This window comes from Homarus americanus, unplaced genomic scaffold (genome assembly GCF_018991925.1).
Source record: "Homarus americanus isolate GMGI-L3 unplaced genomic scaffold, GMGI_Hamer_2.0 scaffold18703, whole genome shotgun sequence".
NCBI classification, from domain to species: domain Eukaryota; kingdom Metazoa; phylum Arthropoda; class Malacostraca; order Decapoda; family Nephropidae; genus Homarus; species Homarus americanus.
Genome location: NW_024749779.1, coordinates 2,836,297 through 2,862,516, shown reverse-complemented (window position 1 = coordinate 2,862,516; position 26,220 = coordinate 2,836,297). Strand labels below are relative to the sequence as shown.

The 26,220-nt window shown below is 41.0% G+C and overlaps 2 protein-coding genes across 2 annotated transcripts; both read left to right on the top strand.

Annotated features, from left to right (window-relative positions):
- The first annotated feature begins 981 nt into the window (after positions 1 to 981).
- LOC121853801 (ionotropic receptor 21a-like) lies at positions 982 to 14,938 on the top strand. Its single transcript, XM_042348175.1, has 12 exons — positions 982 to 1,014; positions 3,070 to 3,979; positions 6,337 to 6,482; positions 7,654 to 7,747; positions 7,912 to 8,073; positions 9,797 to 9,944; positions 10,052 to 10,203; positions 11,253 to 11,404; positions 11,694 to 12,003; positions 12,551 to 12,709; positions 13,081 to 13,224; positions 13,871 to 14,938. Exons 2-12 carry the CDS (start codon positions 3,101 to 3,103, stop codon positions 14,087 to 14,089), a joined length of 2,565 nt encoding a protein of 854 aa, XP_042204109.1. The 5' UTR covers positions 982 to 1,014; positions 3,070 to 3,100; the 3' UTR covers positions 14,090 to 14,938.
- Positions 14,939 to 15,857: 919 nt separating this feature from the next.
- Positions 15,858 to 16,769, top strand: LOC121853821 (putative uncharacterized protein DDB_G0290521). Its single transcript, XM_042348197.1, has 2 exons — positions 15,858 to 15,909; positions 16,132 to 16,769. The coding sequence occupies exons 1-2, from the start codon at positions 15,858 to 15,860 to the stop codon at positions 16,767 to 16,769; spliced, it is 690 nt and encodes a 229-aa protein (XP_042204131.1).
- The last annotated feature ends 9,451 nt before the right edge of the window (positions 16,770 to 26,220 follow it).

The following is a 26,220-nucleotide window of genomic DNA, read 5'->3' as shown; positions in this document are numbered from 1 at the left end:
CTGAATTACTCAGAATAGGCAAACTGTACTACAAGCTCTGCCAATAAATTTGTTAAACTAAACTAACGTCAACAGGTGAGGACTGAAAGGTAGAGACAATCGCTTGGAAGTATACAGTTTAGCATCGGTCGCTGAAGAAATCTATGAGTCATGCAATGAGAATTTTCCAAAACCCAAGGTCGGTGACTTTGTTGATAACTGTGTTTGACTAAGTCGAATGCTTGGGCGAAGTCTCTGAAGGTGAGACCCATGAATGTCTTATGCTTCTTTAATGTAGGTTGCGGTAGATGAAAGTATAAAACACTAAAAATAGAAAAACGAGTATGTAAATAAAAATCATGGTAATAAGAAAATAATCTTCCCTTGAAAATTATTACGTGCAGCATGGGCCACAAATTTGACAAAGATGAAAAGAAGCGATAATGGAATTCAACCGTGATCCCGTGCAGTATTATGAAGCTGTGTTACAAAATTTCACTTCAAACCACTTAGCCCTTCTCAAAGTGAGGAACAAGAGCAGAATTTCACACGGACGGACAGACGTACTGGGGCTTCACTAATATTCTTTCATTTAACTACGATGGAATTGCAAAACAAACAAACTACACAAGTGTCTAATGTATAAATTTAATACATTAGAGATCGGAATGCATAATAATTATATAAATGAAACATGGCACTTCGTTACTTAAGTCTAGTAAATCTAAAGTATAATGAACGCCTTATATAGAATATGAAGGCAATCCGTTATATAGTTTTCGAGATATTCAATGGAAAAACCAAAGTTGAGTGTAGCGCACCAACACCAAACAACAACGTATAAGGCAATATCATAACGAAAGGACGAGTGGTAAACAAATCACAATCATAAAATCTTGCTCAAATTTTAGATATAGCAAGTACTACACATAAGAGAACTTGGTAACTGTCTTATATCAAGCGTGTTGGCTCGTATATAAGGGCGAGCGTGCTGGTTGATACATGGGTGGCAGGTCGGCTTCGGTATATCGCCAGGTAGGTGCTCGTATTGCTCTCTCTATCACTAACATCTAGCTCTTCCTGCCATTCAGTAGTGTCGAGGAAGCATTTATTTATTAAGAATGATATCGTGTGGTGTGCAAGTGGTGATTCTACAGTTTTTAGTGGTGGCGGTAGCAAGTTTAGTGGTGATACTAGTGGTGGTGGTAGTAAGTTTAGTGGTGATATTAGTGGTGGTGGTAGCAAATTTAGTGGTGATACGAATGGTGGTGGTAGGAAGTTTAGTGGTGATACGAATGGTGGTGGTAGCAAGTTTAGTGGTGATATTAGTGGTGGTGGTAGCAAGTTTAGTGGTGATACGAATGGTGATGGCAGCAAGGTTAGTGGCGATACTAGTGGTGGTGGTAGCAAGTTTAGTGGTGATATTAGTGGTGGTGGTAGCAAGTTTAGTGGTGATACGAGTGGTGGTGGTAGCAAGTTTAGTGGTGATACAGATGGTGGTGGTAGCAAGGTTAGTGGTGATACAATGGTGGTGGTAGCAAGTTTAGTGGTGCAAGTTTAGTGGCGATACTAGTGGTGGTGGTAGCAAATTTAGTGGTGATACGAATGGTGGTGGTAGCAAGTTTAGTGGTGATACTAGTGGTGGTGGTAGCAAGTTTAGTGGTGATACGAATGGTGGTGGTAGCAAGTTTAGTGGCGATACTAGTGGTGGTGGTAGCAAGTTTAGTGGTGATATTAGTGGTGGCGGTAGGAAGGTTAGTGGTAATATTAGTGGTGGTGGTAGCAAGCTTAGTGGTGATACAAGTGGTGTTAATAGTAGTGGTGGTACATGTCACGTCATACCATGGCAAATGGGGACAACTTTTTGTTTTTATTACAATAAATTATGAAAATCTAGTTCATGTAAAGTTACCAAAGATGCTATTCAATTATAACTAACTTGAATAATGCTTGTCTTCATGGTCGAAATTTATTTTATTTTACATTAAGAAAAAAAATCTATGGCAAATGTTCCAAATACTCACATTCCACCAAGCTCGGAACACACTTGGAAGTGACAAACCATCGGTGTATCTGACAACATATCTGATAGTCTCACTGTGATAGTCCAAACCCTAAAGATAATATCCATTGATTCCTGATTTCTCATAACAATATTACCATAAACTATAACAAGTAGTGTTGTGTTCGTCGTCACAAATCCATCACACTCTAATAACAAGACTAATGTTCCCTCACCACGCACGGCAAGAGTTACTCGGACACGCAGGAATAGTGACTCAAGGTGGTGCTATAAAACTCCTAACTCACGTTATAATCAGTGGAATAGTGTAGTTCATGCATGTTTTTGTTTTATTCGTATATTAATTCATTCGTGTATTTTGTGGGTTTATAAGATTTATTACTAACAGATTCATATGCCTTGCGTGTTAATAATTTCTAGGCTAAACACATTCAGGTATTTCATCAATTTGTAGTTATACTTCTGTCCTGTGTTGGATGTTTTATTAGTTGTGTGTGTGTGTGTGTGTGTGTGTGTGTGTGTGTGTGTGTGTCTTAGTACTGGGGACAATAAAAAACTTCTCCAATATCTTTAAGTTCTCTATTCTGGAGGGGAAGGGAGGGGAAGAAGTGCCCCAGTGCCCCCCCCCCTCCCAATTACTACTACTCTCTCTCTCTCTCTCTCTCTCTCTCTCAACCCCCTTCCTGGCAGGTGGCTGATGATACAATCAAGGTGTCATTGATTATCATTATGTGTCGAGAGCGTGGGGAGTCAGACGCTCCTGTATTTATATTCTGTCTAGTGGTGTATCATTGAGGTGCTGATTATGCTAATAGTTCCTCCACTGGTAAAACGCAGCACACACACACACACACACACACACATACGTTCCCACATGGATAAACATGCATACACACATACAGTAGGTATACACACGAATGAACAGAAATACACATTAATACGACATTAATTCTTCATCATCTTGAGTCACGTAAATACAATACAGTACAGTATATAAAACCAAACATGGCATTTTCTTATTATATTTGCCTAATAAGATCACGATAGTCTTTTCTTCCTATTTACAGACTCTGTGTTAGGTGAGGGGAGGAGGCAGAAATGTTTGTGCCTGCTGTTGTTTCCTGCTACTGGCTCCCTATGATGGGCTTGTACCTGCTGCTGATGATGATGATAGCTACACCTTCTCTCGCCTCCTCAAACTCAGCTAGAACTGGAGAGACAACAATCAGAGGAGACAACGACTTTGCCATTTTTGGTCTACCACCGGCACCTGCCTGGCAACTTACGGGTGGTGACACAGAGACCCTAGTGCAGGTGTTAGTGCCACTAGATAAACAACCAACACCAGTACCACCACACCCACAGATAGCAACACCAGTACCACCACACCCACAGACAGCAACATCAGTACCATCACACCCACAGACAGCAACACCAGTACCATCACACCCACAGATAGCAACACCAGTACCACCACACCCACAGACAGGAACACCAGTACCATCACACCCACAGATAGCAACATCAGTACCATCACACCCACAGACAGCAACACCAGTACCATCACACCCACAGACAGCAACACCAGTACCATCACACCCACAGGCGGCAACACCAGTACCACCACACCCACAGTTATCAATAATACCACCATACACACATTCAGCATCGCCTGAAGGAATCAGAGAAATGGATACAGCTGTACAAGAAGTGATATTTGGGCTTGATGAGGTTTCTCAGGTCAGAGCAAACACCCCACCGTCAGTAGCAAGGCAGAAGAGAGACAGTTGGTGGTGGCCGAATGAAGGAAAGATGGATGAGGTTGAGAAAGAGGAGGATGAGACTCTAACCCGATTGCTGACGACGGTGGTAAGGCAGGAACTGGAGAACTGTGCTCTGGTGGTAGCCTACGACCTAGCCTACCACCATTCTCGTCTCCTAGACCATCTCCTTCACAGTTTACCCAACTCCAGGCAGGTGAGGCAAGGCACACCGCGTATTATAGGTTTGTACCATAAGAAAACCTCATTGTTGGAGAAAGACGGATAGGAAGGTTCAACAGATGCAACTTCCTTTAACTTGGTAGATGGGAACGCCTGGCGCTATTGGCTGCTCGTGCTGACGCTGTTGTCAGAATACGAACTCATGCTCGCACAATAAAAAGAGTGCCAGAAACCGAACGGCAGTGTTCGTCTGGCGTTGGGTCCATAAGCGTGTTATTATAAAATTAAATGGGAACGCACGACGGTGTTACTACGCATGCTGGTGCTATAGTATATGCCAAAGGCCTCAGTGTTGAATATACACGAGGTGTAATCAATCTTCTTATAGTGTCAAGCAACATAAAATAAATATTTCAACAAAAACACACAAAAGAAAATAAGATCCAATTTATAGATTTCTCCGTATAGCTGCAGAGTAGTTATACTGTCATAGCATGTGGCATGTTGTATAATTCATACACACACACACACACATATATATATATATATATATATATATATATATATATATATATATATATATATATATATATATATATATATATATTTCATTAGCCCAATAAAGCACGCGGACTTCTGCATATATATTGTTGTTAGTGTTGTCGACCTCTCAAGATACTGTAAATTAGTAATAATTATCAATATATTTAAATTTTTAAGAAATAATTTTTATTTTTAAGAAATATGGCGTTCAAGATAGTAATAGTAATAACAGTAACAATAACACCTATAATAAAAATAAAAGAACTCCGATGATCATGTCAGCTCGGATGAAACAACCAAACAGCAACAATCACAAACCATAATTTAGCAAAGGTTTGGAAACACGCACAAATATTTGCCAATATAATTATGTGGAGCCGTGAAGCCTTACAGGAATGTTGACTTTATCATTACTTTTGTGTTACTCACCGTGAACTGAGGATAATAAGTACTTATTATAGCTTCTTGAGAGGGTCTGTGCACTTGTTGAACCACATTCATTTAGGAGTGAGGTAAGTTTAGTATACAAACAGCTCGATAGATACTGTATCATAATGTATAACTGCGCTTCAACACAAAGGTTTATAAGCGCCCTTGTTAGGTTAGTTTATACTCTAGTCATCAACTGTAGTTTACTGACTCTATGGCTAAGAAATCGAAACGTGAAACATATAACAATTTTAGGGATTTGAATAAAAAGCCTTTGAACAGGTGTAGACCCAAAGAGAAGGACATGGCAAAACTACAGACTCTTGAACTGTTACGTAAATGTTAAATGTGTCTTCTGAGAGGATGACATTATTTAAGGCTATTCAAAAGTCGATTATTCGCGGTGTTTTCCCTTCAGAAGAGATAAACACTAATATGACCTCCAGAAATAATACCAGGGAACATTTGGAACCACAGTAACCAATATAAAGGTGTAAGGCCGCCAGCTTAATATAAACGACAACTTCTCCGACCATAGACAGTTCAAATTCTTCAGTGTAAATATTTCTTCACTTTGATAGAGGGAAAACTACCTTTAAGGGTCCTCACAGTTACTATTAATGCATCAACATGTATAAGCTTTTTCAGCTCCTAACAATATTCAGGGTCGTCCTCTCAATGTACACGTACCTGAAGGCTTTATTACTAGGTAGTTAATCAATATTGATATTTCACATAGTAATTCCTAGGTAATTTAATTATGTTTACAGAATATTCATTGTCCCATGTTAAATCCACTGCTTTATCACAATTAAGATGAACTTATTAACTTAACATGTTGGGAGGTGTTGAGTTCAGTGCTTTGACAAACTTTTAAACCTTCTGCTCTTTTCTCAGTCAATTAGATACGTGGAGGACCACCAACTACCTTAATTGCTCGTTAATATTTGTTTCTATCAATTTGATCTTCAATGTATATAAAAGATCGATTTCCAGGCGTGAAAAAATTCTGATCTCCACCATTGTCCAGACCTTAAAATATTCTAAGAACTTTTTAGGGGCTCGGATAGTGCCTAGCTGTAACACCGCGAGCACTCGAAAAAACTAAAATATTCGTAATGTCCATCCCGCAGGAGAATAACGCGCATAATTACCCCTCTCAACTAAGGCCTTTATTACAGTAAGAACAGTCTGGGGATCCCTAAGTTGTAAAGAGCACTGTCATGTCCTCCGAGACTTGATCACTTAAAGAAAATTTTTTAAACCTTTGTAAGAGTGTGTACACTGCTCAGCCTCCCGGAGAATATTCACAGGTTATCACTATAAAGTACATTCAAAAGCAAAAGAAACTTCACCATGAGTAGCAATAAACGCCTTTTTACCGCCCTTTCTCTTCCTCCCTTCCCTTGATGGCAGCAGGTGGTGCAAGTAAAGGGCATGGAGGACCTGCTGGGTATGGTGTGGGTATCTCCACTGTGTCGTGGCTACCTCCTCCTCCTCCACGACCCTGTCCCACTCCTGAACTTCGTCAATACTGCCGACGACTTCTGGGACTACAATGGCAGGTAGGTGATGAGTGAATGACCTGGCCAGTTAATCTAATTAGAACATTCAATTTTCGTTGGTATAGATGGGAATAGCTATTCTGATTTGGACGTTACGAAGCGCAGCTGAGAAAATTCAAGGGCGATATTTGCACAGTTGTATGTCCGTGTAAAGTATCTTGTTATTGTACCAATCCCTAAAGTTAATTAATTATATTTTGCAATAATAAGGAGGGGAAAAGGCGTCCAACGACCAAAAGGTGAAGCTGAAAGCAATCCCCTTTGTAAGATGGGGAAACTGTAAATTTGTAAAATTTCTGCAAAAAATAGCAAAATGTTGCAACACTACATGGAAAATAAGGAAATTTCTGAAATTTGCAAAATGCCGCTAATTTTACACTGATGCGTATTACTATTTGGGCAAACTGCCGAATCAGCTACAATCCATTAATATAATATACTGTACAGTGTACATCATTTACAGTTAACTGTTACCTTTACAACATAGTTATGCATAAACTCACCTAACACAAAACAGGGAGAGCCGGGACGGGGAATAAGACACGTACAGTAGGGTAGCTAATGACTCATGACCTCCGGGCGCTCGCCGAGTTGCAGACCAATATTTCAAACATGACGGCAGGTAATCACCAATATTCTCACGTATGTCAATATGTGTTACATAGTGTCTACCCAAATAATGTTCCTCCATAAAGTTACTAGATACACATCAAAGACAAAAAATAAAGAATACATAATAACTGGTGAATATTTACGACCAAGCTGACGTGTAACAATGGTGCCACGTCTTCCAGACAGGTGACATATACCGTACAGTCCTGCCATACAAAAAAATATACAGACCACATCTTCCGCTGACGTTTTCAATTATAGATAATAATTGCTTATGACCTTAGGGGTTTAGTCATAACTAGTGATTACCCTCAGTTAATTTCCATTATCTTCACGCAGGTCACCAGGTCAGGTGAAATTTCAGTCTTTAAAAAAGCCAGAAAATTAAATTAAGTGTAATAAAATACAATGAATCACACAAGGAATAAACACAGTTAACATAAATCATACAAAATAAGCACAAATAATTATCAAACCCTCTCGACAAATTGGCAGTCGGTGTAACCACACCCCTTGGAGGTTTTTAAGTCGTCAGTAACACCCTGGATTTTTCTTTCAGGTTTGTGGTGGTAGGGACGTCGAGGGAACAGCTGCAGAAGTTGGCACAGTCAAACAAGGGGATAAAGACGGAACACTTGGTCGGACTGATCAAGGTAAAGGACAGGTGTTCTTTTCCTGATCCTGATACGTGACATTATTTTGTTTACACACACACACACACACACATTGTGTGTGGCAAGCAGTGGTCTGGTAAGCCACGTGCCAGTGCCCAGTAATCAATATTCCAATGCCAGACTTATAATTTCGTCCTTCACAGTCGTCGCGTGCTGGGGACTGGACTATGTATACCAACAGCCTCTACGGGAGCACTAGCGTTCTGCGTCGAGTCGCCAGCTGGAGGAGGACGGGCACCTTGTCCACCTCCCTCAACCTTTTCCCCTCAGACAAGCTCACTAATCTCCAGGGCGCCAAACTCAAGGTGACTTTCCTTGGTGACTCTATTGTCTGTTTGTGCTGCTTGGTGACTCTCCTTGCTGTTTATGTTACTTTACTGCCTGGTGACTGACTACCTTTGCTGTTTGTGATTTTCTATGGCTCGTGAATCTACTTGTTGTTTGTGACGGTTTATTGCTTGGTAACTCTTTCTGCAATTCCCCTTCCAAATGTATGCGGTACATTTTTTCTACTGTAATGAAAATTTGCATATTGCTTGTTGCGTGACCTCCTGCGGTGTAACTCTCCTGACTGCTGGTGATTAAGTGTTAAACTCCTAGATGACTGTCTTCGTCACTTGACTGTCCTTCTCTGCATTATGAAATACCTTATCCTATAGTAACTCATTGTAGAGTGAGTTTAATTATTACTCGGACACTCCTTAATGTATGCTGTGTCTACTGTTTGATCACTAGTGTCTGCATTATGACTCTCTGTTCCACATTGATTCTGTTTAGTAATCTGTGACTTTCGTTCTCCCAGTTTACTCCAGTTGTTCACTGACTCATCCACTCAGCTGTCACGCTACTCATGCTGACGTAATGTATCATTCATGGTTTTTTTTTTCACTTAGAAATCTATAAGTTACCTAAACGTACATAAGCGCATGTAATGAGTCACGTATCTTATAATAAACATTCATGGATTGAAAGTTTTCCCCATTGGCCTGTATGTTCTTGGATGTGTATTTGCGTTATGGTCATTTAATTCTTCAGGTAGTGTACAATGTCTTATCGTGTCTTGTGTTTGAGACCATTATAATCTAACTTGTATGAATATTTATGGTTATTTGGTGTCGGTTAGCTGAGACACGAGAATTTGTGTGGTAATTCTGGTGATTGTAATTGAATTTTCCACGTTATGTAAGACTTTTTGGTTTGTTTATGTTCAATCTCTTGTGATTTTTTTCTCTAACTGATTGGGTTTGTATTCGTTGTCTTGGTAACCAGTATATATTATTACCATCAGTTTAAAGAGAACGATCTGTTTGCATTTGTTTTCCTCTTATAGGTTAGTATTGATCTTGTTCCCACTAGTACTGTAGGTGGACTGTTCCATTGGTCTATCACTCTCTTCTGTAACTACTGTGCATGAGCTATTACTCAGCCTGCACCTATGATCCCTTATTTGTTGATTATTTGTCAAGTTTAGCGATGGGTCGTGGTTTATGTTTTATTTATCTTATTTAGAATTATAATTGTCTCTAACAAATCTGTCTCGTTTGTCTTGTTTGGAGAGGACTCATTCTCAGTCTTTATTCTATCGATTCTATTTGGATATTCAGGATGTTTTATGTTAGTAATTGTTTCCGTCGCCCTTTGTTCCACCACTCTGTCCTGTTTTGTTACGTCTTTCTGTATATTCTTCCCCATGCTTAAATATGGTAGTCCAGATGGGGACGCACGTGGGAATATGTACTGTTGAACTGAGGCATCATTTTCATGTCCTTGTTTTCAAAATTATGATTTATATTTCCTAGAGGTTGGTTGGTCCTTTGCATTGTTAGATCTACTTGTTATGCTACACTCAGTGATTACGTCTTTACTTTATGAGAGAGTATTTGTTGGGTGAGGTCTTTGTGCATCGTTATGTACCCGATTATGTTATCTTGTGCTGTTTCTGGAACCTTTAATGGTACTTTAACGTTAATGTTTCCTGTACCTGTATTTGTGACTGCACATTTGTACGTAACTATATTATTATGCTAGGTGTCGACGTTCGAGTGGGAGCCCAGCGTGCTGTACTACCGTGGACCGGATGAGGAGGTGCAGTTCCTCTATGGGATAGACATAGAGGTGGTCAACGCCCTCTCCAGGGTCCTAAACTTTACTGTGGTCTTCGAGGAACCACCCCCAGGTGAGCTTCTTTCTCTCCCCCGTTTTCCTGTGCAACTACTATATCTTTAAGGTAATTAAGTTTACAGTGAGAGTTACTACTAAAAACATAAACATTTTCTTTGATAGGTGAATTCTGGGGGGTCATGAACGAAAACGAAACATGGTCTGGTATGATGGGGAGACTATCCAGAAATGAAGCGGACATCGGTGTGGCCAACTTATTCTTAACACTAGGTCGACTAGGGGCAGTGGACTACAGTGCACCCTATGATGCAGAGGTTGGTGATACATACATCTTGTCTTATGATATAAGCTTACTATTTAACGAAACCAAGGACACCAGCTTTTAGTACTGCCATGGCCAGGGGCACCAGCTTACAATTTAACGGGCGAGTGGTACAAGCTTATTATCTGACGGGTTCAGGAGTATAAATCTGCCATCTCATAAGACCAATGACATCAGATTGCTGTTTTACGAGGACATTTGTATAATCTTACTATCTTATGAGGTCCAGGGCATAGATTTAGTATCGTATGGGGTCAGGAACAACAGCTTCTAATCTTACAACGAGTCATACAGTGAATTCATACACACAAGTACAGGATTAAAAATTTCCTTAGATGTTAACGGAAATTACGTGTTACCCTAAAAAGCTATAGTACCGATGGAATACACTTAATACCTTCTAAAGATATAAATGAATCATTCCCACCAGTTTCGAACTTTCCTGTACTTGTGAAGATTTTTGCTGAAATAACCAAGCATATTAATTCCTTGCAAGCATTGGTAGGGAGGGGTGAAGCATATGAGGTGGATTCATGTTTGAAAGATTATCTCCGGTTTGTGTCCAGCCAAGAAAAATATAACTTCAACTTATAAAGGAATAAAAGAATATATTAATTTATCTAACTATAGTATATTCAGCACTAATGTCAAACAATTAAAAAGTAGTGCTGGCCAGATTTAGTCATGAATTCATATGTCCATTTTGGTAGGGACATCGTTACTGAGAAGCCACCCCAACCCCCCGGAGATCCTCATTGGATATAAGCCTATTATGTCTTTATGGGTTAGCCTTGTTCGAATCGGCTTGCTGTTTCTCAGAGTTTGTATACCTGCACAGCACATTGCATATCTGCACTGCTAATTCTATTTTTCAATTTCTATGACAGTTTTACTGATATAAATAGATTTATCTACTAATAAAGCGAAGGTATTGATGAAATCCCAGCCAGATTAACTACTCGACATAGTTGCTACCACCTCTCCTGCTACCGTTATCCTAACTATACCATCCTCACGGACCTTACTTTCTCATGGTTGCAGGTAAGTTGCTTCATGGTGCGGAGTGACCCCCCCGCCCCTCGCTGGCTCTCCCTTGCTCTGCCCTTCGAGTGGGTGACCTGGATGACGCTGTTGGTGGGACTCGTGGTCACAGGCCTCCTCCTCTTTTGCTTGGCCTCCCTTAGCGCCAGATGGTACAGTGCATTGTAACGCCTCTCCTTCCTTCACACATACAACTGTCCTCTCCATTTCCTTTCCTTGTTACTCTTAGCTCCCCTAATCGCCCAGGTTTTCTTATTTTAAAAGTAGTAAATTTTTCTCGGCAGAATTCTCCTTCTAAAAAGATATAACCACATATCATAACCGAGGAATGTGTATTCAACAACTGCTATGGATATAATCACATCATTGACTATATAACCACGAAACATAAGCATTACGACGTTCTGTGTTCATAAACATATTTTACTCACCCTAAATCAGCGGTGGGGAGGTGAGGAGCTTACAGTCGCTGCTGGGCTGCTATTTCTATGCTTTCGGTCTGCACTTCCGTGAGCCCCAGTTGGTGGCGCCTTGGCGATACAACACTCGCATCTTCGTCAGCTTCCTGTGGCTCTACACCATCATCATCACCACTGCCTATTGCTCCAACCTTACTGCCTTCCTCACCGTCACACGCCGTCCTCAGGGCATGGACTCTATCAGGGATCTCTACGACTCAGGTGCAGAGGTCTCCGGGCTCGGGGGTTTCTTTAAGGGCGCCCTGGCCTCTGCCGTTGACCCTTACCTGCAGGTAGGCAACTCATTAGCCATAGGTGTTATGTCCGCTTGTGTGGGATTCAGGAAGGACTAATTTTGCATTCCTGTGACGTTTGTGTTTTGAATTTATTTGTATCTCATCTAGCAAGATAACAATGGTATGCCAACTAGTACTTCAACCCCGGCAAATTATTTTACAGAACAGACAGTAGGAAGTAAATCTCTCAGAGCGTATGTACCTGTACTACAAGTTACCTCACGAAGTCGCTGCAAAAGAACATAGCAAACCTTTAATACACACTCAGACCGTCTCGTCCGGTGCAATGTAGATGCTCCGGTACAAACCTCTGGCATCCTAACCCGTGCCTGGGAAGGTGGGTGTCAGTTTATTTCACACATATCACGCCACACAAACATACATAACCTGCATCACCACTCACACTACTCATTATCCAAGACCACACATTTCTACAGTCGCCACTTCATATAACCCAACTGACATATCAATAGCCTCTCTCCTTACCTCCCTCTAGCAACAGGACCTGACCCCATCTGAGTGGGTTGCTTTATCCTTCCCACAGAGTTTGGCGGAGAGGTTTGTGGCGTACCAGGAGCTAGATGTGGTATGGCCGAAGCTGAGGGGGGGACGTGCAGCCTACCTCCACAACCGCCAGTTTCTGGAGTTTGTCATCACCACACAGTTCACCAGTCAGGGAGGCACTAGTATGAGGATCATGAAGGTGAGGCACTACACAGTTCACTATTTAGGTTCCTTGTTTGAAATTTCACCCATTCCACCAGTCAGTGGGTCACCGGAAAGCGTCAATATATTCACCAATCACGGGTGTCTCCAGTGTAAGGGTAGTGAAAAGTGAGATAATCACCAAATTGAATGACCCAGAAAGAACACCTGAAAGTAGTATAGTTTGTCTCCGACTTCAAATAGTTTTATATTTAAGTAGGGGATGTATACATCACTGAATTACATTAATTTCCTTCTTTAAAATAAGTGCAAGTGAAATTAAGCTTAAAATTTATCCAAGTCAGGAAAGTAACAAGGGGGGGGGAGACAAGTATTCCGGGAGACTGACTGAGTGTTTGGCCTCTGCAGGAATGCTTCGCACCATACAACATTGCTATGGCCCTGCAGCGCCACTCTCCCCTCAAGACCAAATTCGACCGAGTCATCAGCTGGATGATAGAGAGTGGCCTTGTCCGTCACTGGTTTCTCGAATCTCTACGGCTCTCTAGAAAGGTGAGCTGTGGCAGGAGTTGGCGAGCAGTAAGACACGATTAGTTCACTGGAGTTTAACGAAGGATTAACAGGTAAGAGCACGGGGTAGACGTGTGCTCTGTAAATGCCGACTGGTAGCACTGCTGGCCGGGTGAACAGTCACACCTACCGATGTTGATATGTTTACTACCCTGCCGGTAGTTTGGGTGCGCGGTAGTTTGCCAGGGTTGAACAATATGACACTACAAAGTAATATAAACAACAATACATATAATATATATACAAACACAAATACCTATCTAACTGATACAATATACGTAGGCTATATACATATACAGCAATACACCTAGCTAACTGAACTCTCTAAGCTGTATGCTCTTCTGCTTCTTCTACTATTAGTATTACAGCAACTACTACACTTCATCCATGGTTCGTATTAGACTACTTTCCTATCAATGCTGCAGGGAGTGCCTCAAGGTTAAGCTCTTGCCTCATTCCTCCCCGTACTCTATAGTGATAACTTTCTCTACTTCCCTTCCAGCAGCAAACAGCCTTTTGCTGTTGACATTTATCTACGTGAGAGTCTAGTGTCAATGCTCAAGTCTCTTATTATGTCGCTTAAATACTACACTGCACTGAGCAAAAATATTTTTCTTTTCTATTACAGACCCGAGAAAAGAAAACCAGTACAAAGGCAGACTCATTTAGGAATGGAAAAGAAAGAACCAATGACGGGTTGAGTGAGTCTGGGAGTGACGTGATCCCTCTGAGCATCGATCACATGCAAGGAGTGTTCTTCATTTTGATAATCGGCCAACTGCTCTCTTTAGTTGTTTTCTTTATAGAACGTTGCTGTAAGAAATCCTACTATAAAGACTCACCCTGAACGTCCACCTTGAAGGTTCCCCAGCAATAATTCATAAGGATGAGTCAATGATTCATTTTACAGATTATGATAGAAATGCTAAAACTAAAATTATTTACGAATATGAGTATGTGTGGATATAAGATCACTAGTCATGCTGTAATAGAGGCGGTGCACAACAACAGAAAAGTGAGAGCCACAAGCCAGTGGTGCCTCTGTGAGTTACGGAAAATGTCTCTGTAAGTCGTGGAAATAGGATTCGTTATTGTTACTACAACCACAGGGCTGTGTACTGAAACAACAGTAAAGTTGAAGTAGTGTTTGTATGTTGCACCTGTAGTGGCTGAGGTAATTATCTGCTGGAGTTGATTATATTTTGTGTTCCAAGTGCCATAATTAGATGAAGAATTCACCCAACTAACTGTAATTCTATTCTCCCAAGATGTTAATATTGTATTGATTCAACTTATTAAAAGTTCTCCAATAAATGTAATACACTGAAGAGAGAAGGACTGAGGAGGGCACGAAGGCCACTCCTTCAATCTCCGCTGTATAAGAGACAGTCATCCTCTATTGTAGATCTACCAAGCAACAAACATTTCATTCTCACCGAATTATCTCTCTCTCTCTTGGTATACCCTGTTACCATTTACAAAGCTACTGGATGTCCCCTTCGATCATGTAAAATAAACTTGTGAATCGCACCAGTATTGCTCCTTTTCTTTGATAGGTGTGCAGTGGTTGTGGTGACCAATCCTGTGGTTAGCGATGTTGTTTGCGTAACGGTGTTGTTGACTCTACACCGTCCATGGAGTCAGGGAAATCATGCTCCCTTCAATTGTATATTTACTTGTTCTTTATTTTATATATCAAAGTAAATGCTATAAACATATTTACCAGTAAATTTTCATATGGTAGTGATCAATACAAATCCTTTGAGAGTGAAAAATATTTACCAGTCATGGGAGCTAATAGGAAGACTTTTTCATGAGGAAGCTGGAGAAAGTGTAGAGAAAGTAACACCCAGAGTATGTCACGGTTGAAGACTAATTCAGAGAAAGGAGGATTCAGAAGATACACGGAGAGAAAAATGGAAGAGAAAAGAATGGTTTTTAATATACAATAACTTAAGGGAACAATTATGAGTATAATTATCAAATAATTATTGCATAATGAATATATTTTGGTCGTTTAATTTAAAAAACAATAAAAATCAGAAAATTATTACGGACAAGTACTAAAAAGTGTTAAGAGAAATCCCGAAAAAAAAATGATAAAACGGAGCTTATGATACAATTTCTTACTAATTTGGATGAAAATAAATACTTAATAAAACCCGAATCTAATTAACGAAAACGAATACACAATTGTAAAATAGTTTTGTAGAGTAGAGGTGATAACATGTCAGGACGAGCTTGTGAGGAAATAACACCAGAGGAACAGGAAGGGAAGTGGCAAGCGTACTCAAGGAACAGTGGAAAAAGTTGTCCCTCGGTAAAGGATCCACCACACAACTGTTGATGTAATGATCTTAAGACGAGGAACGTAAGAACTCTGAGGAGATCTGTTGTACAATGGATATAATAGAGACACAATTGACTGAACTTGACTCCAGGTACGAAAACAAAAAAGATCATCATGTTGCAAGAGCCGAAGAGCGTTACACTAAGGTCCATTTTACAGGCCAGAAATTGTTTCTCGAAGATTATACATCAGGGTATGATTAGGGTAGGAGGAAATGGCATGCTTAAATTTGACTTGTCGTGGCTGCAACAACACCAAGACAACGATGAAAGAAGTTAACAAATCTCAAGGACTGTCACAACAAAGAACACTTAGTCGTTTGTGAAAAAAAAATATGTGTACAAGGTAACACGTTAACCTTGAGTTATATGAATGAAGTTAAACATGAAAAGTATATGAATAATATATATTGAAGTCGGATTATCGGATTTATAAACCAGATGAACAACTAAAATTTAAGATATATATTGAATAACTAAGTAAGTGACAAAATACATGAACAGAATCAAAAATACAATTTGTTTTTAACACAATTACAGAATCCAGAGACAATGTATTGCCTTGTATTTCGTGTCCTACACCGCTGCACATCTGGCCTTGTGGCTGCTCGAGGAAACATAACTTACAAAACCTTGAAACACCTGTACTAGTAGCTACTTACCCTGAACAAACACCTGTATCAGTAGCTACTTACCCTGAACAAACACCTGTACCAATAGCTACTTACCCTGAACAAACACCTGTATCAGTAGCTACTTACCCTGAACAAACACCTGTACCAATAGCTACTTACCCTGAACAAACACCTGTACCAGTAGCTACTTACCCTGAACAAACACCTGTACCAATAGCTACTTACCCTGAACAAACACCTGTACCAGTAGCTACTTACCCTGAACAAACACCTGTATCAGTAGCTACTTACCCTGAACAAACACCTGTACCAGTAGCTACTTACCCTGAACAAACACCTATACCAGTAGCTACTTACCCTGAACAAACACCTGTACCAGTAGCTACTTACCCTGAACAAACACCTTTATCAGTAGCTACTTACCCTGAACAAACACCTGTACCAGTAGCTACTTACCCTGAACAAACACCTTTATCAGTAGCTACTTACCCTGAACAAACACCTATACCAGTAGCTACTTACCCTGGACAAACACAACTGTAATAGGAGCCACACACTAGCATCCCTTTTATCTAAATACAAACACTGAAACCATAGTCACCTGCCCGGTATACAAGTATCCTACCCAGTACCCAGGTATCTGGCTTCGTACCCTAATGACTTATCTAAAGTACCCCAGTAATGTATCCGGGACCCCAGTAACCGGCCCGGACCCTCAGTTACCGGCCCTGTATCCCAGTAATCGACCTTACATCCCACTCTGTATCCCCCATAATTAGCCCGGTACCCTACCCTGTACCCCAGTAACCAGCCCAGTACCCCATCCTGTACCCCAGTAACCGGCCCAGTACCCTACCCTGTATCCCAATAACCGGCCCGGTACCCCACCCTGTATCCCAATAACTGGCCCGGTACCCTACCCTGTACCCCAGTAACCAGCCCGGTACCCCAGTAACAGGCCAGGTACCCCACTAACCTGTACCCCAGTAACCAGCCCGGTACCCCAGTAACAGGCCAGGTACCTCACTAACCTGTACCTCTGGCAACTGGAAAGAAGACGTCCTTGAGGATTCACTGGCTGATATTTACAATCTTCCCAGACCTTAAGACTCTCACTCTCACTCACTCACTCACTCACTCACTGTCTCTCACTCTCCCACTCACCTTTTCACTCACCCTCATTCACACACTGTAACTTTCTATCACTCTTGCACTCACTCACTTACTGGATCAATTACTGACTGACTGACTGACTCACTCACTCACTCACTCACTCACTCACTTTCAAGAACACTCTCACTCATTTCTCAATCCCCCACACACATACTACTCTCATCACACACACACACACACATACACACACACACATACATACACACATACATACACAACCATTCATTCACACACACAAAACCATTTACACACACACACACACACGCAAAACCATTCATTCACACCACTCACTCACTCATTCTCTCTCACGCACACACTCACTCGTCCCTCCCCTCCCACACACACACCCTTAACTTCAGTCGCCTTAAACATGCATTTTTGTGTGTGGAATATAACCGAGGTAATTACGGGTTACTGATGAAGAACTTTACACCTACAGGAATGATTTCATTAGTAATGTCATACGTTAATAGATGAATTATAGAGGAATTTCATGTCAGGAGATAAAGAAGATTTTTATAGGTGATGAGATTAATTAAGAGACAAATAAGGAATCGGATCAGGTAACTAGGTAATTAGTCTATGTACCGATTAATTAATGAACAAAGATAGGAATAGATTAATAAATTTACAGGTGAGTAAATGTGTTAACACAATAGAAAAAAATCGATATTTTCGAGAGTAAACACTTACTGAAAAACAAGTATTTAAACAGGTAAGAATGATGAGCTAGAGACAATTATTAATATATTTTGTCATGGAGAGATTGCCAGGTTCCTGAAGCACCAAGTTCCTCCGCTAGATGGCGTCTGTGCCAGGGAGTCGATAACTTTATAAAAATCGTGGTAAGTCAACAGATCATCTGACTGAAACGAGATTTTTTAGGAGAATTAGTCCCCGTTTGACTGCTTAAGGTTATGTTGCTGCTAACTGTACCACATCAGTATTATTTGAGATTTATTTGGTCATCAGATAATAAGAACAACTAGATGAGAAAAATCACTATTCCAGTAGGCCTATTTCTCCTGGAGGCAGACACTGGCATAACGACGGACGCAGAAAATCATATTTTTCATTTTCGATGGTGAAGATAGAATGACTCTTCCCGCTAAATGCCCGAGGCACTAATTTCTTTTGTCTAGTTCACTCGGTGTTGATAATGTACTACTGCTCTTTAATATGAAGATCTTTTCTAGGCTAGTACATTCACTAGTCATCAACATTGAATCTAGATTGATCTCTCTAGTTCAGTCGGGGATTAACCTTTTAATCTTGGATCGTTGGGGTGGCCACAGCGAGTCAGTCCACTACCCAGCCTCACGAACGCATTTATTCAAGTATACAAATCGATAAATAAGGATATACTTAATTAATATATCACAACTAAATTAATAAAGGCATTATTAATTTTTCTTCATTTTGAGACTTCCTTAAATTGTTAAAGCATTCGGCAGCTTAAAAAAAGGAAAGAGTAATGTATACAGTAGCAAAAATATAATATAGGAAAAGATAAAATGGCAATTGTGAAACTGAGGTGTACAGTGTAGTATGTTCCTTTAATCCATCTTACATCACATCTGATCTCTTTAATATATCAAGACAGGTATCGTATATCTGTCTGCAGCATGTGTCTGTGTTGTCACTCGGCAGAAGCTTCATTAAGACCGGTTGAAAATATCATCACAAGTACAGTACATATTCAGGTTTTACAGGATAAAGCATATTTCTATTTACTGAATTTCTTTGTTCTTTGATTTATATATTCTAAGTGGAAACCTTGTATCGTTTATGTCAAGTATCATCAACCTTGACTGAAAAATTAAGGAAGTGCACAATATTTAGCTTTGTCACAGGAAACTACTTTTTGCTACGTTTATTTGAAAATTTTCTGTTAAGTTAAATATGTAGCAAAAAATAAAATAATAATACACAAATTTACGACTTCATTGTGTAGTGTGACGTCTCTCGGCAGATGGTGTGAATCATGTTACCACGACCACGAGTCACGTTGTCCCCACGACCAGCCCTAGATAGTTACTGCTCAACAGACCTCTCTCAAGGTTCTTAGATGATGTTAATATTGTGTCATACAGGATGGTAGTTCTAAAGGCGTCTCTCTAATGGCTCTGGCACTGTGAATATTATGGTAAACAAAATGATAGTTCTCAAGGTCGTCAGTCACAATAGCAGAGGCGGGAGAGAGACACAAGGTGAGAAGGTCATATTCTTGACCCTCACCAAGATGTTTCTGTATTTTGCATGGCTAAAGGAACAAAGGCATAAAGTCAGTGAGACCTTTATTATGGCTGACTGAACACGGGAATGATTTATCCATAATCAACTCTCATAGCTGAGTATGTAAAGGTAAACCGTCACTAAAGTCCCTGCAATGGCTATGATGTACACAGGTATGACATCACCATGACACCTGTTATAGCTCAATGAACACATATTGTATATGACGTCACCAAGACACCTGTTGTAACTGAAGGAACACAGGTATGACGCCCTTCAGACTTCTCCTTTGGTTGAGTGAACACAGGTTTACATCACCAAAACACTTGCTATAACTGAGTGAACACAGGTATGACGTCCTTCACGCCCCTGCTGTACACTCCTCTACTCCCCCAGCAGCGCGGATCACAGATGTACCAGGAAAAAGTGTTGATGACGTTCAGCCGGAGGCAACCCGGCCTTTCCTGATCCTCTCGGCGAGTGTAAACATTTATATCATCACTGTGGATTGTTTACTTATTAATGAATATCTTCATTTAGTGTTTTTGTTAAGTTTATATTCACAATCGTCCCTATATAAAGAAAAGTTTGAATTTAGGAATAAAAAAAATAAATACATAGAAAATATCCTTGTTTCGCAATTATACTTATTAATTGTGAAACAAAAAAAAAGGCTTTTCAAATACAATAATTTTTAATTACAAGTTAAATCTTCCAACAGTAGCAATTCATCTTTACGTAAGGTACACACAGATTCTCAACAACTCGTAAGCTAAATTTATCCCGTTACTGAGGACAGAGATAAATGCCTCAAGTTACCGTTGTCATAACACAATACAGACGTTATGTTGACGGTCATCTTTGTGACGTCGCATCAAATGAATCAAAAACATTCTCGTACATCCATCTTAGTGTTGAACCTTCGAGAATCTATCCTTACGTCGTAGTATAAGTGAGTTAGTTAGTTGTGTTCTTGTATTATTCAGTTACGGGAAAAATTCAACACAGTTTACAGTAAATCTTAGAGAAACTTCAGTTATCCCCTGACCCCGTTTTCTTGCGACCTCTTTCACGCTTCATTGGCACCGTAGGGTCATAGGGGAAGGATGAAAAGGGAGGGAAGAATGGAGAGGGAGGGAAGAGGATAGAAAAGGGGGGAGGGATGGTTGGGGGAAGGGAATGAATGGAGGGGAAGATATGGGTAAATGGGAAGGGAACTGGAGGTGAAGGGGAGGATGGAGGGTGAAGGGAAGGCTAGAAAGGAGAAGGATGAAGGGATAAAGGAGTATTAAGAGGGAAGTGAAGGATAAAAGAGAAGGGGAGGGAAGGATGCAAGGTGGGTGGAATGGTGTTAGTGATTTTAGGAAACTATTATCTATTGAGAAACCTAATTTTTTTTTTAGTCCCCATTTTCGGAAAATGTACTGGAAGACGAATAAGAAGAAAGGATACTACTACTACTACTGCTACTACTACTACTACTTCCAGCCTCCTCCAATAGCCACACCTTCGCCACCATTTAATTACCTTAATATTAAATATCCTAATACATAATAAGCTATCCTATCTGTGTTAAATTAGTTGAGCCGCAGATCTATGCGGCATACAGTGACAGTAGCCTCATAGTCAATATCTGCAGCAGTTGTCGGAGTTGGGGCAGAAGCTCTCGTTCCCCTGAGGCAAAGCAAAGCCGACCGAAGGAGAGAGAACTACTACTACTCCTACTTTTTTTTCTACTACTACTACTACTACTACTACTACAACGTGGCCTCCATCCTCCCCCAATAGCCACACCTTCGCCGCCATTTTATTACCTTAAAATTAAATATGCTAATACATAAGTAGCTATCCTAGCTGTGTTGAGTTAGTTGAGCCGCCGATCTATGCGGCATTCAGTGACTTTTGCCTCGAAGTCAATATCTGCAACTGTTATCAGCTTTGGGACCGATGCTCTCGTACCCTGAGTCAGAGCAAAGCAGACCTAAGGAGAGAGAAGGACAGTCGACATCTCATCCAGGCTGTAACATAGCTTCTGGGCTGCTGCTTCTGTTAGGGTAGCACCTCCGCGAGTCTGGCATAGAAGCATCTTGCACTTGGTCCCATCCCACCTGAGGTTGTGAACACCAGAGGAGTGAAGCTGCCTTGATCAACGTTCTGAATTCTCTCCCCATATGCCCTTCTCTTGTCGTTCTCGTTCCTCCTACGTGCAGCATCGAGAGCTAGGTTACGGTGACATCCTGATGTCGAAGAAAGCTTGCTGTCCCCGCGTCCAGAATCCTCGAGCACTGACGTCAACACGGGCTTCGTTGGATGTGCTTGAAGTCCTATGTTGGAAATTCTCGCCGTCCAATGGAAGGAGGGTCGGTTCTACCCTGACATCACGACAGATTTCATTCAACATATTTGCTGTGAGATCCCTTACTTCGTCATGCCTCATGCATATGAAGCCCCCTTTCTTGCACACCATGGCGTGATCGACGTCATAGTAAGAGCCACACACGCATTGGGAGGGCAAACCTTCTACTGGCCTACCGTACCGTACCGTACCGTACAAAGAAGAAAAATAAGAAGAATAAGAAGAAGATGAATGGACAAAAATGAGAAGGAGGAGGAGAAAGAAAACGAATAAGAACAAAGAAAGAGAAGACAAGGGAAGAATGACAACCTTCCACATTTTAACACAGATATTACACAACCTTCAAAATTAACTATTTAAATTAGAAATTCTTTAAAACTAATACCAAAATAAAATACAGTCTATTTACATTTATATACATACATTGTTGAGTCCTGGTGACACACTACATTAGAAATATTAAACTAGTTAATTCTTATTTCTTAAAGTCAATCCAACATGATCTGTCAGTAAAATAGGTCATCCTTTTGTACGTGCATTCGAGAAGGACAGGTATTGAGTACACTGTCACTGAGATAAGCCAGTTCCTGATGACACAGACGTTAAATTTAGGTCAATTGTCTCGAGTGCTCCGTCCACTTCAACCAGACGTGTGATGTTGAGTCATTGGATCAAATACCAGTGGAGGAGGAACTTGTAGGGGTATTGGGTGTTCCTTACTGGGAGGAGGGACTGTGTGGAGAACGTTCTTTGACCTCCTCCTCGACACCAGTGACAACAATCTTCTTCAGAATAGGTTAATACATCTTGTTAGTTATAGTGAAGTTACTGTGTGTGTGTGTATATATCGGTCACTGTGGATGTTGTACCTGGGTCACTGTGGATGTACCTGGATCACTGTGGATGTACCTCGGTCACTGTGGTTGTACCTGGGTCACTGTGGTTGTACCTGGGTCACTGTGGTTGTACCTCGGTCACTGTGGTAGTGTGTCGGTCACTGAGGTTGTGTCTGTCACTTTATTTATAAGATCAGTGTTGTCATAGCTACTGCATTTAGTCTTTCTGCAGTTAACAACCATTTTTCACATACCTTCGATGATAATACAAGTGATATGTATAAAACTTACGAGTTGAAAGTAACAAAAACAAAACAAATGCTGATTATTTGACAAATTCAACTAGAAATATAACTCTAACTTGACAGGAAACTAGGCTTAAGTACACCTACAACATCTATTAAACTCACCATGAAAACATCATAGAAAACTAGGGAATAGAAGTTAATCTCGTCCATTTACGAATCTCACAGACCTATTTCGTCCTGGGGAGATACGAATGTTTGGTCATAAAAAGGTTCGCAAGGAGAGCAGGGAGTGGTGGGACAAGTAAACCCAATAAACTCAGGATCGCCACACGGTTCACCCAAGGTTGAGCTGATTGTTATTATTATTCAAGGTACACGTCTGACCGAGGCAGTTCTCACCACATGGCATAGATGAAGCCCTGAGTAGAATATATAATCACATTAGTTAGTTAACGAGAGCAAAAGACACTAACCGTCATGAAAACTAATGAACAAGCAAGACACACCTGTTAGTGGCCTGTGATCATGAGGGGAATCTCAGCGTTTGCTCTTGAGTTAAATATTCATATACCAGGAATTGAGACGTAGAAATACTAAACATGACCACCTGCGCGAAAAAAAAAATGTGCAATGAGTTTTAAAAGCAGAGGTACCAGATTTATAAAGTTTTCTCAAAAAGCAAATTATTTTACGTTTAAAATAGATCCTGTGAGCAAGATCAGGTGGATGAAACGAGTTAATCTTGGGGTGGTGACAGGATAAAAAAAATGAACAGTGATACTAAGAAAAATTCTCAAAGAAAAGAAATTATGATCATTAGTCAATTTCTGGAGGTGTCGTACCTGAAGACAAGGATTCTAAGGAATAAATGACAAGGAAAAAACAAGAAATTCTGCATGACTGAAACGAGGTCAGATTGGTTTGGTGTGTGACTATCAAGAGGAATAGATTAAACACCGCTTGTGAGGTAATTTGCCGAGTGAAGTGAAATTATTTAACTTATTTTAGAGAGGAATTATCTATTGATTTAAAGATAAAGGCGTTCAATAATTTAGAAGAAAAATTCGTAAAAAAGATACATTTATATACAAGTAATAAGTAAATGTTTGGTATATGTTTCGTTAGGTTACGCCTATTTTTATGACGGCGAGACCTTTTGTATCTGTTCTCTTTCTCTCTATCTTCTTATTTCTTTATCTTTTTTTCTCTCCTCTTAGTTCTCTATGCTTTTCCATTCTTCTCCGATTATTCTTCTCACATTTTCCTTAGTCATTATGTTGCTGAAAATTACGATGGAATATAATATCTTTGTGTACCCGGGAAGACAAACATGTGAAGTAATCAGACGCTAGGCAGGAGGTAAGATGCTGTTATGTGTGTTCCTCCTAAACACTCCCGTCTCCTCCTACACTCCCGCCTCCTCCTACACTCCCATCTGACTCCTCATTCACTTCTACAGCCCTCATCTGCCTCACCTCTCACCTCCAAGCCCTCATTTACCTCCTGTCTCACTTATACAACCCTCATCTGCCTCACCTCTCACCTCCACAGCCCTCATTTACCTCCTCTCTCACTTCTACATCCCTTATCTTCCTCACCTCTCACCTCCAAGCCCTCGTTTACCTCCTCTCTCACTTATACAACCCTCATCTGCCTCACCCCTCACCTCCACAGCCCTCATTTACCTCCTCTCTCACTTCTTCAGCCCTCATCTGCCTCACCCCTCACCTCCACAGCCCTCACTTACCTCCTCTCTCACTTCTTCAGCCCTCTCTGTCTCGTCCCTCACCTCCACAGCCCTCATTTACCTCCTCTCTCACTTCTTCAGCCCTCATCTGCCTCACCCCTCACCTCCACAGCCCTCACTTACTTCCTCTCTCACTTCTTCAGCCCTCATCTGCCTCACCCCTCACCTCCACAGCCCTCACTTACTTCCTCTCTCACTTCTTCAGCCCTCTCTGTCTCGTCCCTCACCTCCACAGCTCTCATCTCTTTCCTTCCTAACCCCAGGATCATACAGAACTACACCAGGACAACACCCCCTCTTACGTGAACCATCGGACCGTATTTACCCCTTCTATGGACACCCGAGATATCCTCCCTCGCATGCCAATCCCCGAGCTATACTCCTCCTTGTGTGGACTCTCTGGGACTCCCCTCTTCCCTTCCCCGTCGAGTTAGAAGATGTGGGTGTCCTTGTGATTAATAGGGGGATGGGGGGGGATAAGAGGTTTGAGACACCACCACCACCAACACCACCACCACTACCACCACCACCACCAACACCACCACCACCAGTACTACTATCACTACCATCCCTTAACATTATCAACACCATCATCTCTAATACTATCACCAATACCACTCTCTCAACTACCCTGAACCACCTTCAACACTACCACCAATAACCTTAAGATGATTATTGCAGTATCATGATGTAATCGCGCTCAAGAAACACGTTATTCATATTCAAATGTCTGACCTTTGATAACGTGATGCGCTTCTTTGTCGTATGCATTGAGAGAGAGAGAGAGAGAGAGAGAGAGAGAGAGAGCTTGTTGGTGTTGTCAGTATTCCACCTGCATCAGGGCTTCACCACTGTCAGGTGTGCGTGCATTACATGTCAGTATTCTAGCAGTAGCCTAAGAAGCGACCACCTTCCTGCTCTCAGCGACTCTCCGTTCACGACCAACAACAAGCGACCAAGTTTGAGCGCTGGCGGGAACACGGCAGTCCTTCTCCATCCCCGCCGCCGCCCCAGTGACCTTGTGGCGAGTAACCCAGTCATTAAGTTTACTTGCCCACACTTAACACTCTCACTTCTTACCTGCCCACACTTGCCCGCACCTGACACTCATTCTTTACCTGTTTACACCTAATACTCTCACTCCTTACCTGCACACACCTGGCAGTCACACACACCTTTCCTTACACTGCTCTTATTTTTTTTTTCCGTTTTTGACGCGAACTTTTTCTGTCTACCATAACTGCATGTCTGTCCCCACGTATCTCTTTCTCTCTGGTTGAATGTCTGGTTTTAGTTTTTTCTTAATTCTTGTCTCCTATTTCGTTGCTGGTTATCTCTTAGCGCCTAATTTATGTCTTAATAAGTCTTCTACGATTAGCTTTCCTCTCTCCTTCATGTC